Source organism: Urocampus carinirostris, chromosome 15 (genome assembly GCF_059441175.1).
Source record: "Urocampus carinirostris isolate Australia breed hairy pipefish chromosome 15, RoL_Ucar_1.0, whole genome shotgun sequence".
In the NCBI taxonomy this organism is placed as follows: domain Eukaryota; kingdom Metazoa; phylum Chordata; class Actinopteri; order Syngnathiformes; family Syngnathidae; genus Urocampus; species Urocampus carinirostris.
Genome location: NC_142363.1, coordinates 36,104,388 through 36,121,684, shown reverse-complemented (window position 1 = coordinate 36,121,684; position 17,297 = coordinate 36,104,388). Strand labels below are relative to the sequence as shown.

Sequence of the window (17,297 nt, the reverse complement as noted above, 5' to 3'; positions counted from 1 at the left end):
ACCCAGATACGTGAACGAATTAGAATTGTCTTTACGGTAATCCCTGCCTTTTGCAAGGACCAGCAATAGTCAAAACCTACAAAGTAGAACACTTTTATTATTTAATCCTTTTTGAATAACTTGAGACCGAATCAGTATGTGGAGAAGTTCAAGTTTTTGGGTGATTGAGAGCATCTTCCTCTGTGTTTTGTTGACATGATGGCTTTTAAAGAAACTGGAAATTAAAAAAAGAACATTCTGGTATGTCATTTAGGTTCGTCAAGACGTTTTACGTATGTGTACAACCATTAATGACGCACGGGCAGAAAAGGGGCGTGGCTACTGTTTAGTCCAGGGGTCGGGAACCTATGGCTCTTTCTCAGAAATCAAATGCCGCCCGCTTAGATTTCCTCAGTAGTGTCGCAATTCTGCCCAGTGCGATGCAGAGATCGGTGCGCGCTTTGCCTAAACTGCGCTGATATTTGTGGTTGGTTCGGTCCGGGTTAAAGAGGACTCTGGTATATACATTTTATTCTTCCAAATCTGATAAGTGCATTATTATTCATTATTATTTTATAGCTTTATCGTCCAAGAATAAGATTTTGTGTGGCGCTTTTGTTGAATTTGTTTTCGAATATATGGTGTGGCTCTCTCTCCCCCAAATCTTTTGTTCTTCAGGTCCAAAAGGTTCTCAACCCCTAGTTTAGCTGATCAGAATTCAGAACCAAATGCACCATGAAAATCCACAAAGTAGAGAAACTTCCGACCTTGCTTTTAGTCATTTCGGTCATTCGTTGTTTTGAAAATGGACCAAAAGCAAACTAAAGACGAAAACATTTTGACAAACCGAAAACATCCCGCTGTGATTTCGACACAAACGCCCACAAATGACTATGTAGCCTCTGGAAGGCACGCAATCACCCTAGATGGAAAAAGTGTGAAAGGAATGTAGGCCGCAATCAAGCTGGGCTAACATTAAGTCGGGACTTTCAAAAGTTGTGCAGAGGTGACGACACCACCAGCACCATCTAGTGGCTGACGATTGCAACCAAGAGTAGCACTTCGGGTTGAGCCTCCAAAAGCAAATTGATGACGATTGACTTCCTATCCAAATGTGAATTCCCAACAGAATCCGGTCCACGAGGAGCTACGTCTCTCCCTTTTACCACAGAGCACTCCCGCCATATGGAGAAAAACGTTTTGAAATCAGTCAATAGCTACAAGTATATGCCGTAGAATTAAACCACCACATCTAGCTAAATCTAATGATCTTATCTATCCATGTAGCTCTATATCTCTCCCTCTGCCTCTGTCTCTCTCTTTCCTAGTTTTTCAACTAGTGCACTGTGAGAAATTGAACAATTTTATCTTCCGTGCCATTGTTCAGTATCTTTGATTTCTTCCAGTCATCAGCCAAGTATCTGGAACATTTATCCCTATCAATAGGCGGACGCAGATTGCCCTTTTTTCAATACCTTCTATGTACTAATCATATGCTCATCATGTAGTATAGAGAAATATATTTATAACTTATTTGAAAAGGAAAATGTGCCCAAAGGCGTAGGTTTGGCATCGACAGAGAAGAGGTGTTACCATCAAATATGGAACATACTTCAAAAAAAGACCGATTTATGGGGGTAGGATTTCCTCTTCCGAGGGCGGGCATGACGGGAATAAAGGGAGAAGCAATGCCCTCACCCGTAAGCGAGTGAATATTCAAAAAAGCTTCTTGTGCCCGGCAGTCGACAAGCTCCAGTTCGAGCCGCCGCTACGCAAGGAGACGGAGGCCCGTTCCGAGATGGTGAGCGTCACAAGATGGCGCCGGTGAGCAGCTGTTTTGGAGCGCCTTTAGTTTTTTGCCTCCTTTCGCAGGACGAGAGCCAGGACAGCGACTTCCAGTCCCCGTGGAGTCCATTCGCCGAAGGGGGCATGGCAGCCAGGTGAGCCGTCCCGGAGCTTTTTCACTCACACGTGTCCTTATGTGTGTCTCACCCAACGGGCATGCACCCCCGGAGCCACCGACCGCCTGCTTTGCTGCACGTCTTTTTGTTTGAAGCGGGCGAGCTCCTTTCTCACGTCTCCTTTTTTTGCTTTGCTTGTCCACTTTTGTCTCTCTCCCCCTCCTCACCTCCGGTCTCACATCCCACGCCCCTTCCCCCCTCGCACCCAAGGAGCCTGCTCAAAAGCGTTGAAGACGAGTTGTTTCAACGGTAACTCTGCACACTTTCGTCGCATGTCTGCACGTGTCTCGATAGCGATGACCCTCCCGATGCTGTCAAAATGCCTTCTGACGCATGTTTGATGAGTTGAAGGGAGGCCAGAGTCAGAGAAGTCCGTCCGAAGGCCTTTGATTCTTCTATGGCTGAGCCATTCTTTGGATTTTTCGATGAGAATCGACTTTTTTATTTCTCTGCAAATTTGAGTGTTTAAAGGAAGATTCCCGCTCTGCGTGACAGTTAGACGCATCAAGGGGACAAACCAAAACCTTATCCAAATTGCCGGAGCACTGATTTCTCTGAATCTAAGCACCACGAAACTTTTATTTTTTCAGGGTTCCCCCAAGGTCTTCAAAACTTGATAAAGTCTTACATTGGATAACCAGAGATTAAGGCATTCAAAGGGCTTCGTTTCCCCTTGTCAAGTCAAGTCCTGTTTATTTGTATAGCCCTTAATCACAAAGAGTCTCAAAGGGCTGCACGTATCAAAGACTATTGCAAGCTATTATTACAGACTATTATGACACCATCCTCTCATCTAAAACCTACATTAGGGCAAATAATACACAGCACATGTCAACATAAAATATAAGTTATTTTTATGCCATAGAATAGAAGTGTGTTTTAAGCTTAGATTTAAACATTTCTACTGAGGTTGCAGATCGAATCTCAGGGGGAAGAGCATTCCACAGCACCGGGGCCCGAATGGAGAACGCTCTCAAACTTTCTTGTCTTAGTTAAAAGCATTTTGTACCAGCTAAAGGCTCTTAATTCTGGACTTCGGGAGACCGGAGAGTAGTGCAATACAGTCATGGAGACGGGAGGTAACAAACGCATGAATTATAATCTCTACATCCAACAGAGACAGCATAGGGCGAACTTTAGCAATATTGCGAAGATGGAAAAAAAGCTTTTCTAGTAATACTCTTAACGAGTGTTTAAAAGGACAGATCGGGGTCAAATATGACACCTACGTTTTTGACCGAGTCACTCCGGGTGCTAATACATTTGTCAATGTTCAGAGCTGTTTTTGAGAACAAGTCACGGCATTTAGATGGACCAATAACTAACATTTCGGTCTTTTCAGAGTTAAGGCGCAAGAAGTTGAGTGACATCCATTCTTTGATCTCAGTGAGGCAGGCCTCCAAATTTCCACAGCTTAGTGTGGCAGATTCCTCCATCGGAAGATATAGTTGATTGTCATTTGCGTAGCAATGGAAACTGATATTATACTTGTGAATAATATCACTAGTGGAAGCATTTAAATGCTGAAAAGAAGGGGGCCAAGTACTGAACCCTGCGGAATCTCAATACATGCGTGACAGAGCTCATAACTGTATCTTAAGTAAACCGCTAAAAGTATGAAACGTCGTAAACAGATTTTTTATTTTCTTTGACTTTATCCTCAGTGGGAAAATACCCATTTCGAAATGGAGCATTGCGCTTTACGTACAGTTGGCCTCCAACGCGTTGTCGTCGTGGAAGTAATTCTGGGAAGGCAAAGTTTAGCTAGAGGGTCCCGCCGAGGTCACTCTGGACCCCCATGCGACCGCCAGTCCTCCATCGGTCCTCCCTCGGTCCTCCCTCGGTCCCTCCGGCTGTTCTCGCGAAGCAAACCCGGCTACAGGGTACGCGATACCTTCAGTGCGGCTTTAAAACATCCTGTCATCGGACACCAGTGTCTGTAATCAAGAACAGGTTCGAGATTGGTCTTAAATTTCATTGGATGTCGTCTTGAAAAGGTCTTAAAAAGTCTTGAGTTTGAAAGGTTAAAATCCTGGGGGAACCCTGAGTTTGCCACAGCAGCCGCTCTTCTTTTTTTGTCTCGTGTCTCCAAAATTTCCAATCTCGCTAACCTTTTGTCTGCTGCAGGGGACACGTGGCTCACCTTCAGGACGCCTTTGAAGAAGTGGAACTGTGAGAAAAATACTCTTTGTTGTTTGATTTTGGAGGAGGGGGGATTGTAAATTCTAGACTACAGGTTGCGACTTTATTGTGGCAGCACCGAGGTAAAACAACACGCTGCTCTTCACCGCAGGCGCTTTAAATACGGATACGTTTATGACGTCCTCCTAGAGGGGTAGTATGTCCATCTTTTTGACAACCGTATACATTGGTTCATACCGGGGCTTGAAATACTTAAATTCTTACATTTTAATATTGTGTATTCAAGGCTTGAATTTTAGGTGCGGTGCTTGTAAAGGCTTGAAATTCTTGCCATGTTAGGAGCTAGAGGGTTTGGGCTTCAAATAAGGGTTTTAAACTTGTGGTTCCAAAATAGAATTGGGTTAGAAAACTAAGCTTTAGGCTCCTTAGTAGGGTACTAAAATAAATGTAGGGTTCTGAAATAGGGTTGGGGCTTCATCTAGAGTTAGGTGTAGGGTTAGGAACTAAGGTGCTTGTCTTTGTAATGGTCTTATGACGACTGGTCTAGTGGCTTGTCACTATGGCGTTGTCATGTGAAGCATCACCACCCTCTATTGGAGGACAGCTCTATTTTGAAAACCGCCTCTTGGCTCGTTTCACTGAGAAGAGACGACTGTTTTGGCTCCCAAACGGCTCCCTAGATTTTTTTTAATGATATATTATCAATAATACTAAAACATTTTGCACAAAGTCATTTAGTAACTTTGCAATATAAATTTAAAAATGTGTAAAATCATAAACAATATCTTTTGACACACTGAAAGGATTTGCAGTCGAACAACAACATACAATCCCTGAAAATGCTAACCAATAAAATATTAATTAGAAATATTAACATTTCAGTGCTATAAATTAATCTTAACATACCAAAATATTAACTATATACAATTTCTACTTTAAGCAATTTAGACAAAGATTTTCTGGAAAAAAAAACTAAAAAAAATATCAATTAAAATAGGTTAAACAGAAATTAAAAAACAGCGTTCTCTGAGATTGAAAGATTGAATTTTCTCTGCTTCAGCGCCACCAATATCACGGAAATGAGTCCAAATTTGCCTTCTGACATCTATTATTACCCAACACCTATAAAGCCCTTTTCAAGTTTGTATAGAAGTGTGACGAATTGAAGCTGTGCAAGCATCGTTGAGGCAGAATTCATGTCAGTTTATAGCAGCCCATAGAAAGGTACAGCTCAAAATAGCACAGAGTATGTGTTAGTAGCAAGAGAGTGACTTTTAGTCTTTGAAGACGACAACAAAAACTCGTTCTTTTGATGAATTTCCCTATGGGGATGAATAAAGTATCTATCTATATCTATCTAGACATCCATCTAGACATCTATCTTCCTTTTGTGGGTACTGGAAAAATTGGATTTGAAAAGTGCATGAATTTGACCATACAAAAGGGGTACGAACCCCGTCTTTGCCAAATTCCCCAGGTGGTTGGCGCCGGGCTTGAAGTCGATTTTTATGGCTCTTAAAGCCTATCGGCTTAAAATCCAGTGCGGCTCCTCCAAAGCCTTAGATTTGATCATGCGGCTTTTAATCGGGTACGCTCCGTAGTCTGGAAATTACGGTCGCAGTCTAGAAAGTTGTGGCTTTCTCAATCAAGATCACTTTGACTCTCAAGTCACTTCCTCTAAAACGCACTCTTTTGTTTTCAGCTCCACCCTCAAGCCAGGCTATCCTCCTCCTCGGCCTCCCAAGGTAAAAACCCACGTGCGCCGTTCTACGTAAGAGTCCGGTCTTGACCCGGCGCCGCTCCCGCAGCCCCGCTTCCGAGACCCCCGCGAGGGAGCGCATCTCCAGGACGAGCGCTCGCTCACGGTCCGCCGGTTCCCCGACGCGGAGAACGGGCCGGCGTCGGCGGCGTTAGCGGCACGACGACGCAGCACTCCGGAGCACGGCAATAAGGCGGGCGGCGCCGGCTCGCCTGACTACCTCTCGGTCAGCGTCAGCAGCCCGGGACTTCTCTCTCACGCTTCCGGTGAGGGCCGTACGCTTCATCTTCTTGTCTATGGAATTCTCCCCCAAAATAGGATGACTCTGCGCCTAGCGCAGCCGTGGGCAAGCTACAGCCTGCCAAACCCAAATGTCCAAAAATCATGATAATATGCATACCTGCCAACAATGTCCGCTTGGACGGGTCTAAGAATGAACACAAAGTCTGTGAACCTCAATCCCAACTCCGGCAACCGAATCATTAGCCGACGTAAATGGGAGCCTTCTTAGCCTAGCAGCTAGGCCCGACCGGCATCCTCGCTTTTACTTTCGCTCCCTCCGCCGTCTCCGTTGTTTGTCAGCAGGCAGATCACCCAGGGAGATCCCGGTAGTCTCTGTATATCCCTCGGGATGTTGTGGATGTTATTGTAGTAGTGAAAGGAGTCGAAGGGAAAATATGAGGCATAAAAGAACACTAAAAACAAAAAGAACAAACTGGAGAGCCTGAAGCCGCTGCACTCGCGCGCCCCGCCATCTTATCTTTCGCTCTTATCATTTACAAACGATAGGAATGTAACACATGAGCCATCGAAGACGCACACAAAAAACAAGACATTTTTTTATAGCTCTTTGGTTATAAAAGGTTTCTGACCCCTGCTCTATATGGTAGTTTACTCGTGTGCTCCATTCCTCCCATACGTTATCTGAAAAGTGTTTGATGGCTCCTTTTCCTTTGTTACCAAGCTGTCAGTAAATGCCAATGTAAAGGTGAGTCCGATCGACAGCCCGACCGGCTTTCCGCTAGCGCAATTGTCTCATCTGGCTTCTTTTTTGCCACCTTTTCGCAGACGAGGACTCGGACGGGAGCGGCAACAGTGACGGGGCCAAACCCACCGCAGCCCACCGGGCCAAGCGCCAGCTCAAGAAGGATTTTCCTGTACGTGTTTGTCTCTCCTCCCCAATTTGAAAACGCAGGGTTCCTACGGTTGCTTGAATAATAATGTTGTGTTTTCAAGGGTCAGGGTAAAAGCCTCAATTCTGGGTGAAGTCCTTCATATTGTTGCCATTGCTATGTTTCTTGGCAGTCTCGAGCTGATTTTTTTTAATGAGCGTGTGGAAATGACGCCGACAGGCCTGCTCCCAAGTCATTATGGTGTTGTCATGTGAAGCCTTACGGCTCCCACTTGCTCAAACCCAATAGGACAGTTCTATTTAGAAAACAGTTTTTTTTTGCCTTCCAAGCGGCTCCTGAGATTTTTTTATTTTTTATGCTATATTATCAGTAATAATAAAAAATGACATACAGAATTATTTAGTCATTTCTGATGTTTCACAGGAGATCCCTGAAAAACGCATGAATTATAAATTAAAATATTCACAGATGTACCAAAAAAATTCAAATATAAAACTATTTTAGATTTTTACACACAAAACAGATTTGAAGTCGAACACAAAATGCATCACAATAAAATACAAATTCAAAATGCCAACTCTTCTGTGCTATAAATAAATGATAAAATGCAAACCAAATGAACTATTTACAATTCTATTTGAACCGAGTTAGACACAGATCCTCTGAAACACAAATAAAAATCAAACAAACAGCAAAAGATCAGCTGTCTAAGATTGAAAGACTGAATGTCCTTTGCTTCAGAGCAATCAATATCAATAACAAGCTCGTTTTTCTGCATTTTATACCTATAGTACCTTCTTTTTTGTCTTCTGTATTTAACTCAATTATTAGCCAACAGTTCTAGGGGCCTCTCAGTGTTTGTAAACAAGTGGGACGTATTGAAGCCATGCAAGCATTGTTGAGGCAGAATTCGTGTCAGTTTAGAGCACCCAATTGACACAAACGGATATTAGATCATAGGAACAGCTCCAAAAAGCACAAAGTCTGTGCTAGCAGGAAGATCATCAAAGTCGACATAAAAAAACGTTCTTTTAAAAGTGGCTGGAGTTCTTTCTTTGAGGAAACTAGAAAAATTCAAAATTGTCCTTGAAAGTGCTTGAAAATCGCTTGAATTTGGTGATGAAAAAGGCGTACTGTGTTTATTTATTGGCAAGTTTTGTGTCTCCTGCCACCAGAAACCGGCCATCAACGGACTGCCGCCCACGCCCAAAGTGCTGGTGAGTCCACCGTTTTGCCAACTACTGTAGGATGGTGCGTGAGAAATCACTACTTTGTTGTTATCTGGTCAGATGGGCGCTTGTTTCTCCAAAGTATTTGACGGATGTCCGCTGAAGATCAACTGCGCTACGTCCTGGATCCACCCGGACACCAAAGGTAGAACCTCAGGAGCGTGCCACCCACTCGGGACCTGCCGCTGATCCACTCTACGCTCCCCTTTCCTCTCGCTTAGACCAATACTTGATCTTCGGGACGGAGGACGGCATCTATACGCTCAATCTCAACGAGCTGCACGAGGCCACCATGGAGCAGGTCCGCTTTTCTCTGAAAAACAGCGATTTGTTTTATTTTTTTTTCCCCAAAATGGTGTCTCCCGACAGCAGCTTGTCCTGGAAATTGTTGTTGTTGTTTTTTGCCGGGCTTGCATTTGGCCCAGTGGAATGGCTGTGATACGGCATCTTTGTGTCTCCTTTTAGCTGTTCCCTCGGAAGTGCACGTGGCTCTACGTTATCAACAACAACCTGATGTCCTTATCGGGTAAGCGTCCCGCCAGATTGATGCCGTGGTGCCGCCTTATCTGCCTGCCGCCATGTTGTCTTTGTGTGACGGGGGGATGTCGTTTACACCAGTTTCTATGCGGAGAAGGAAACCGGCCTCTCGCGGTTACCAACGTTTGATTTTTTTTTTTCTCTTGAGTAGAAAAGCATAAAGTTAAAAGCGCCGGCAGTTCGGTCCCTCTAGTTCAGTGCTTTTCGATCGTTTTTCTGTCACCTTGCAAAACACATGAAATATATATATATTTAAATATTCACAGATCTACAAAAATGTACTTCGAAATACAAAACAATTGTAGCATTTTACATACTGAACAGGTTTCAAGTAAAACAACTCCAAATCCCATCCATCCATCCATTATCTGCACCGCTTATCCTCAGTAGGGTCACGGGGGTGCTGGAGCAGTGGGCAGGGGACACCCTGAACTGCTTGCCGGCCAGTCGCAGGGCACATAGAGACGGACAACTCACTCGCTCATTTCCCACCTAGGGATAATTTGGTTAGGCCAATTAACCTGAGATGCATGTTTTTGGAATGGGGGGGACCCACGCAGGCACGAGGAGAACATGCAAACTCCACACAGGAGATTCAATCTCATGACCTCAGAACTGCGCCGCTGCGCTGCCAACACCAAATCCCTTAAAATGCAAAACAATAATATATAAATTCAGTGCTATAAACTAATCATAACATACAAAAAAATACCTATTTGCAATTCTATTATAAGCAATTAGACAAAGATCTTCATAAAAACACGCCAAAAATATAAATGATGAAACAAAAAGCGAAAGATCTTAAGTCTCCAAGATCGAAAGATTGAATGCAATCTGCTTTGGAGCAATCCATCATTCAAATGTGTCCAAATCTGGCTCATTTTTCTGCTATTTATACATATAGCCCTTTTTTTCCTTTTGGGTTCTTCCTTATCGACTCAATCATTACCCAACCTTTAGAGCTTTTGTAAACAAGTGTGACATCGCCAATTGTTGAGGCAGAATGGCGGAATTCACGTCGGTTTATTGCAGCCCATTGATGCAAAAGGACACACGAAATAGGTGCTAGCAGCAAGATTTATCGTAGTCATCAAAGCCAACCAGAAACATTGTTTTGACCGGAGCTGGATTTCTTCCTTCAAAGGTATTGGAAACATAGAAAAACTGGCCTGAAATGGCTTGAAAAGGGTGTAGGAACCCTGCTGTTAACCCTTAATCACAAAGAGTCTCAAAGGGCTGCTTTCATGGTGTCTGTTACGCATACTGTCAAGCCTACATACTTTGTGCTATGAGTGCAAACGAGCGAGCGCACACTTTGCTAATGTAGCGGAGTTGCAATGGCACTTTCTTCTAGGACAGTTCAAATTGCTCTAGTCCGGTGTCCATAAATCGCTCCGCTCGAATTGCCCTTTGAGTTTGACGGGCCGACTTTTTCGTTTGGCTTGCCTGACGTTTGCTCTCGTGTCCTCCCCCAAACGCTTTGCGTCCGCACTGCCTCGGCCCACCCGGCTTGACGCCCCCCACTACTAACCGACCTCACCAGAAGGTAACGCCCATCGCTCGTGTCCCTTCTAGCCAGAAAAGCGGCGCGTGACCGTGCCGCCGTTTTTTTCCCTCCGCAGGGAAAAACTTACAGCTGTACTCCCACAACCTGATCGGTCTTTTCGAGCAGCTGAAGAAACCCGGCCTGGCCGCCCAGCTTCAGACGCACCGCTTCCCGGACAAAATTTTGCCCAGGTGAGATCTTTTTTATTATTGCAATAAGATGTACTTTTAATTTATTTACAAGTACATATATTAAACAATGGGACTTGACTAAAATGCCAGCATAGGATACATACGCAAACACACACACAAAAAAAACAACCCTTCTAAACCAACATTGGTTCAACTTAGTCGGCTAAGTCCGTGTGTACTTAAACCCTCAACATTTCTTGAAAATTGGCTTCCAATCCCAATCCAAGATGTACCCAAAGTCGATTGAATGCGCTCCTTGAACCTTATGGAGAATCTGGACGCTTAGGGTCGCTTTTGAAAATTTGGTCCCCACTGCGAGTGCTACTAACATCTGAGTTGAAGCACAGAAGTGGGTTTTTATTCTCGCTTGAATTATTTTTGCAATGAAATGCCTGCAGATGAGTCTAACATGGGCATTTAGCTGGAAATCTGGTGGGACAACAGCATGATGCCTTACCCGGTCCCAGGTCAAATTTGATTATAATCTGAAATGCTAAACATCGTATTTGACACATTTTTCTAAAGGTATGTCAAAGCATTTCCAAAAGTGGCCATTTGGAGATGACCAATTTATAGCTCTAAAACCTCCACAACTGTGTATTTGACATTTGATATATTTTTTTTTTAGACATTTTTGAAGAGTCGTAAATGTTTGACCTCTTTTTTCAGAAGTAAATCCATGATTGTGCGTACTTGCACGTAATAATGGTGTATAAAAATGAATCCCTAGGGTTTATTTTAGGTTCTAATTTGAAAACCCTTTGTGCATCTGCGTATCAATCTTTTCAGAATTTCATCGGCGAACCAAAATTATTCCGAGCTAAAGGAGGCAATGTCCGTTTATCAATACAGGCCCTGGTAGGCTAATTTAGGGCGTGGACCACGAAAACAAGCCTGCTATTGGCCGACATTGTGGTCAAACAAAGGGTCAGAAGCCTACGGCCATATCTGAAGTCATCTGACGAGTCTTTTTATTTTTGAAAGGGGACTATGGAGCGATGCCCACAATGAGGAATGTCCAACGATGAAAATGCTTTTAGGCGGATTTTTATTTTATCTGTGGGCATTATGGTGTGCCCTGTACGATCGTGAATGTAACCAGACCACGTTTGTGTCAAATCGTCTGCCGGCTGATTGCTTTTTGAGTTATTCATTATGGGGAAAATATGTTCAGGATGTTCAAAATACTTGACCCAAGCTCGGGTAATCCCACATGTAGAGGGGCCAGCGTAACCTGCTTCCATGCCTCAAAGTGAGCGTCTGCTCCGGCTTCCATGTCGGCATTTCGAACGGGGACAGTCTCCTCCATTGCTCTCGTTGCTTGACCACGCAAACAGGGTTCCAAAATTGCCCCTGGCAATGAGTCGTTGCCTCGGTGCAGAACATTTCTGGCCTGTTGTGACTCCGCTACTCTCTCCGTTCTGTCCCCTCAGGAGGTTCGCCTTGACCACCAAGATCCCCGACACGAAGGGTTGCCACAAGTGCTGCATCGGTGAGTGAAGGCTCAATGGCTGCTTTCTTTCTGCCTTCTTCTCCAAAAGGCACTTTTACTTCTCGCGTTCACTTAGCAGAAAAATCCATGCAACGTATATTCCCTTTACATCAAGGTTCTCTCACCTTTTTTAAGCTAAGAGTAACTTTTTTGTTACTAATGAGCGCAAAGGGCACTCATTTTCATATGCATTTAAAAAAGACAGCAGAAAAAGTGTTTGTTTTTTTACTTAATTGTGTTTTACCTGACTATTCTCCTTGAAAATAAAGCATTTTTGAATACCTATTCCAATATTTAGATTTTCCCGGTTTTATTGAAAGCGATGCTTAGTTTTTTTTAATTTGACCTTTAAGTCAAGTCATGTTTATTTTTATAGCCCTTAATCACAAAGAGTCTGAAAGGGCTGCACGGATCAAATACTATTGCAAACTATTATGACACCATCCCCTGAAGCGCCGGAGTCCATTGCCAGTAGAAGATCATTGGTTACCTTAATCAGGGCTGTCTCAGTAGAGTGGTTAGCCCTGAATCCTGATTGCATGGATTCAAAAAGATTGTTCTCGGATATAAAATCATTCCGCTGCTGTGCCACTACTTTTTCAAGTACTTTAGAAAGAAACGGTAGGTTTGACACAGGCCTATCATTACATAAGCTTTCTGGATCAAGGTTGGGTCGTTTCAGTGTAGGTTTGATAACAGTGAACTTAAAAGCTGCTGGAACTACCCCTGAGGAGAGTGATGTGTTTATGATATTTAGAACTGAATGTCCAAGGACCCCAAAAAGACCTTTGATCAGCGTACCCGGATGCGGGTCAAACAGGCAAGTCATCGGTTTGGCCGTATTCGCCACCTGTTTAAGATTATCGAGTGACAAATCACTAAATCGGACAGCCACCATGTCGCGCAGCTATAGATTTCAGACCTTTAATAATTAATGTATTAACATTGTTTTTAAAAATATCTTCCCACACGCGTTGAATCTTATTAAAGAAGACCATAAAATCATGTGCTGAATGGGTAGAACTATCTGGAATAATCTGTTGCCTCGTTAGCGATGCTACAGTGTCGAAAAGGATTTTAGGGTTATTCCTTTGTGCCGCAATCACCTTTGAAAAATAGGCTGATTTTGCGGAGGCAAGGGCTGCTTTATACTTTAACAAGTTGTCACACCAGGTTTGACGGAAAACCTCAAGCTTGGTAGCGTGCCATTTTCTTTCAGATTTCCTGCAATCTTGTTTAAGCGATCTTGTTTCATCAGTAAACCAAGGCGTGCGTCCTTTTTGGGTGAAAAACTATTTCTTGAAAACAGTATTTTCCATAGTAAGCTCTTCAAATCTCATCTGGTTACACAGTATTCTATAAGTAATAGACACAACAGAAAATCATACGTAATCTTATATTTTTCACTGTTGCCAAGAAAATGGAGAGAGCGGAAAAGAAACGCCTTAAATTGCTACCGAACTAAATCTAATACCGTTACTGTTGATATTTTGTTCAGCAAGTAAAACTCTGTTTCATTTTCCCAGACTTTGACCGATTTACGAAGGTGTAGGTAGGGTGGTTGGAGGGGTTGCTGATTAGAGTTAGCAGTCACCCGGACCCTGACATCCAGGGTTTCCCAGTTTTCTTGAGAACAATGTTTTCCTCTTTTCTTTTTCTTCATTTTATGATCATTTACCTATTTTCTATTTTCAACGAGGACTGATTCCTTCACCCCATTGATTCTCCAATTCCTTTGTAATCATCCGATTAGTATATTTCTCTCACTTAACGATGAAGGGACACTACTATTACACTACTACATGCCTCTGCATTGTCTCTCCTTTTTGTTACTGATAAGCGTGAAGGGATAGCATTTTCATGTGCATTTCTAAAATTACAACTTAATCGCGGTAATTATTGGAAGTCAGTTTAAATGGACCCCGTCTACAAATAGTCATGTCAAGTCCTGTTAATTTGTGACACCCTTTATCTCGAGAAGTCTCAAAGCCTGCAAAGACTACAGACTTTTTTGACAGCATCCCCTGATCTAAAACCTACATGAGGGCAAGGACAATCTCAAAAGCTCAGCATGTGGAAAATGAAGAAACCCGGAGGGACCGCACATGAGGTCACCCCCTTCTGGATTGACCAGGCAAAAATGGAGACATAGTCGACGTGAAATCTAGGTCATTCTTAAGCTATAGAATAGAAGTGTGTTAAAAGCCTAGATTTAAATGTTGTGTGTTTGTGTGCCAGAATAGGAGAAAAAAACTGAGTGATGGTAAACTGAACTTTTACAGGATCCCAGCAGACACTCCTTAGAGTTATGCTTAAATGCATTCAAGAGAAAAGATTGGACCGAGGCACTCATCGAAAATGCTCAGGTTTACACCGCACATTTCATATCAGGTAAGAGAAATTAAACCTCTATGATTGTCGCTATCCAGTCCCTATTATGATATCGGCAAAATTGATTTACTTGGCTTGAGCTAACTGAGAGTGTAGCCTAAATGCCAATGGTAGCCCTGTAGACTGCGTGGCTCCCAAATAAAAACAGGCATACAATACAAGTCATGTATTAAATGCATTCAACTTTTCATGTATTTGTTTTATTTTTTTTAAAGAAGCATGCCTTTGAGGCATTTAGGCTACACGCAAACAGTCGGTCGATGCTACGAAAAAACAGATGCTTTGCCGATAACATGAACTGGATTGCAGCAATCATAAACAGTTAATTTCCTTTGCCTGATGTGAAGTGTGCGCTTCAAACCCGAGTGTCTTTGATGAGTGCCTCGGTCCAATCTTTTCGCTTGAATACATTTCACCACAACTCTCTTATCTTTCTGTTTACGATCACAAAGGTTTTTTTCTCCGATTACGAAACACACAACATGACAACTAGCAGCTACGACCTGTTCTTTTCCTCTGTCTTCTAACCAGCGTAAGTATCCTTTGGCCTCCAGCTTTGACCGTGATTTCCCGTGTGAGGTAGACTATGAAAGGGTCCATAGCTGAAGAATACTATTGTTTTTTATCTCGCTGTGGTGAGTAATCTGATGATTTTGGCTTTTTGTGTGCGCAGTGAGGAACCCGTACACGGGCCACAAGTACCTGTGCGGCGCTCTGCAGTCGGGCATCGTCCTGCTGCAATGGTACGAGCCCATGCAGAGGTTCATGCTCATCAAGGTGAGTCACAAGTAAACTTCGGGACCGCCCCCTGGTCTCTAAATCCCGCCCTCTCGTCTTTCCGCCATCGCAGCACTTTGATTTCCCGCTGCCCAGCCCCTTGAGGGTCTTTGAGATGCTGGTGGTTCCCGAGCAGGAGTACCCGCTCCTGTGCGTGGCGGTGGGCCCGGGCGAAGAACCCGGCCAAGTGGTCCGCTTCCAGACCATCGACCTCAACTCCTGCTCGTCTTGGTTCACGCAAATGCCTGCCAGTGAGCACAGTCCCATCTAATGCATTTATTCCTTAAAGTAGGGGGGTCCAACTCATTTTAGATCAGGGGCCACCTGCTCGAAAACCCTTCTCGCGGGGGGGACGACTAGTAAGCTGGATATCTTGATGAAGACATTTCTAATTTCCTCTTGATTCAAATCTTGAAGTTTTGGAAAGATAGAAAAATAGTGCACAAAACAGCAGAATATTCTATTATATAAAGCAATTAGGACAGCACGGCAGCGCAGTGGTTAGCGCGTGTGCGGCACAGTTCTGAGTTCATGAGATCGAACCTGCTGTGTGGAGTTTGCATGTTCTCCCCGTGCTTGCGTGGGTTTCCTCCGGGCATTCCGGTTTCCTCCCACTTTCCAAAAAACATGCATGTTAGATTAAATGGCAGGTCCAAATTGTCCCTAGGAGTGAGTTGTCTGTCCCTGTGTGCCCTGCGACTGTCTGGCAACCAGCTCAGGGTGTCCCCTGCCCACTGCCCGAAGACAGCTGGGATGGGCTCCAGCACTCTCACGACCCTACTGAGGATAAGCGGTGCAGATAATGGATGGATGGATAAACCAAATAGAAAATCCAAGTGTTTGTCAAACAACTTAACGATAAACTTTCAAATATATGCTATGCAAGGTGCTGGAAAATTAGGTGAAGTGCTTTTGGTGAAGTTTTTGACATGGTTTTTTTTGGGTTAAGTTGGGGCTAGGGTTTGGGCTTCAAATACGTGTTTGAAACATATTTTATGCTTCCGTAAAAGGGTTGGAAACTAAGGTTTAGGCTGCTTGTTAGGGTGTTAACTGAATTGAGGGTTCTAAAATAGGGTTGGCGCTAGGGTTTTCAGCTCGAGTTATGCGTATGATTAGGAACTCTGGTTTGAGATCAATGTCAGGATTCTAAATGTTCCTAATGTTGCGTTCCAGAAGTGGTTTAGAGCTTGGGTTACAGTTTGAAACAGGGTAAGGGCTAGAGGTAGAGCTAGGGTTAAAAGCTAAGGTTTGGGCTGCAAGTTAGGGTTTCAAACCGATTTTAAGGTTCCCAAATAAGGTCGGTTCTTAGATGCGGGGTTTGAGAATAAGGTTCCGGCTTTTGTTCTTTCGATGGCGCTGGATTCCTTCTTTTAATGGTACTGGTCAAATTGGAAAATTGGCTTTCAAAGTCCTTAAAAAGTGCTTGAATTTGCCTACGACAAAAGGTGTATGAACCCTGTTTTAGAGCCACAGTTGGTGGTTTGCAGCAACGCCTGGCTTTGGTGACATCCAGTGGACATATTTATAACTACAGCTCATTGTTGCTCATTTTTCTCAGCAATGTTTCTTGGGCCAGATTAAATCTGTTGGCGTGTTTGGAACTCCTGCTTTAATGAGTTTAGAGATTATTTATATTTGTGTGTGTGAATGGGTAAGTGTGAAGCACATTGTAAAGCGCTTTGGGAGGTCTTTAGTGACGTGAAGATTGCGGACTATTCATCATTTGGCATTCTCAATGTGCAAGTGAGAGGATTTTTTTGTTTGTTTTCAGGCCAGGATCAGGTAGACGCCATTCACGTGACCCAGTTGGAGAGGGACACGGTCTTGGTGTGCTTGGACCGTGAGTACCGTCGGGCACAGCGCCACCTCGTGGAGCCCAACCGAGCTAACGGCCGACTTATTTTCCGCCCCCGCAGAAAACTTGAAAATCGTCAACCTCCAAGGCAAGCTCAAGTCCAACAAGAAGCTGGCGTCCGAGCTCAGTTTCGACTTCGCCATCGGATCCGTGGGTATGTTTATTTCGCCATTCTCGCCACATCATAAAACTGGGTTCGTACGGGTGCTTGGAATCCTTAAAAACGCTTGAAGTTTAAGTTTGTGTTTTCAAGGTCAGGGAAAATGTTTGAATTTTGGGTGAAGTGCCTGAAAATGTTTGAAATT

The 17,297-nt window shown here is 43.7% G+C and overlaps 1 protein-coding gene across 4 annotated transcripts in view; it reads left to right on the top strand.

Annotated features, from left to right (window-relative positions):
* map4k5 (mitogen-activated protein kinase kinase kinase kinase 5) overlaps positions 1-17,297 on the top strand; it is a 42,423-nt gene that overhangs the window by 21,754 nt on the left and 3,372 nt on the right. For 2 of the 4 annotated variants that reach the window (XM_088353840.1, XM_088353841.1), the window contains 18 exons: positions 1,722-1,780; positions 1,852-1,919; positions 2,151-2,189; positions 4,068-4,112; positions 5,785-5,827; positions 5,891-6,107; positions 6,806-6,829; positions 6,910-6,998; positions 8,150-8,191; positions 8,264-8,348; positions 8,425-8,504; positions 8,669-8,729; positions 10,363-10,477; positions 11,911-11,969; positions 15,034-15,137; positions 15,211-15,388; positions 16,909-16,977; positions 17,054-17,146. In XM_088353840.1, coding sequence (XP_088209966.1) covers positions 1,722-1,780; positions 1,852-1,919; positions 2,151-2,189; positions 4,068-4,112; positions 5,785-5,827; positions 5,891-6,107; positions 6,806-6,829; positions 6,910-6,998; positions 8,150-8,191; positions 8,264-8,348; positions 8,425-8,504; positions 8,669-8,729; positions 10,363-10,477; positions 11,911-11,969; positions 15,034-15,137; positions 15,211-15,388; positions 16,909-16,977; positions 17,054-17,146 — 1,470 coding nt within the window. The remainder of the gene's footprint in view (positions 1-1,721; positions 1,781-1,851; positions 1,920-2,150; positions 2,190-4,067; positions 4,113-5,784; positions 5,828-5,890; positions 6,108-6,805; positions 6,830-6,909; positions 6,999-8,149; positions 8,192-8,263; positions 8,349-8,424; positions 8,505-8,668; positions 8,730-10,362; positions 10,478-11,910; positions 11,970-15,033; positions 15,138-15,210; positions 15,389-16,908; positions 16,978-17,053; positions 17,147-17,297) is intronic. The other 2 variants (XM_088353843.1, XM_088353842.1) reach the window with 2 other exon arrangements.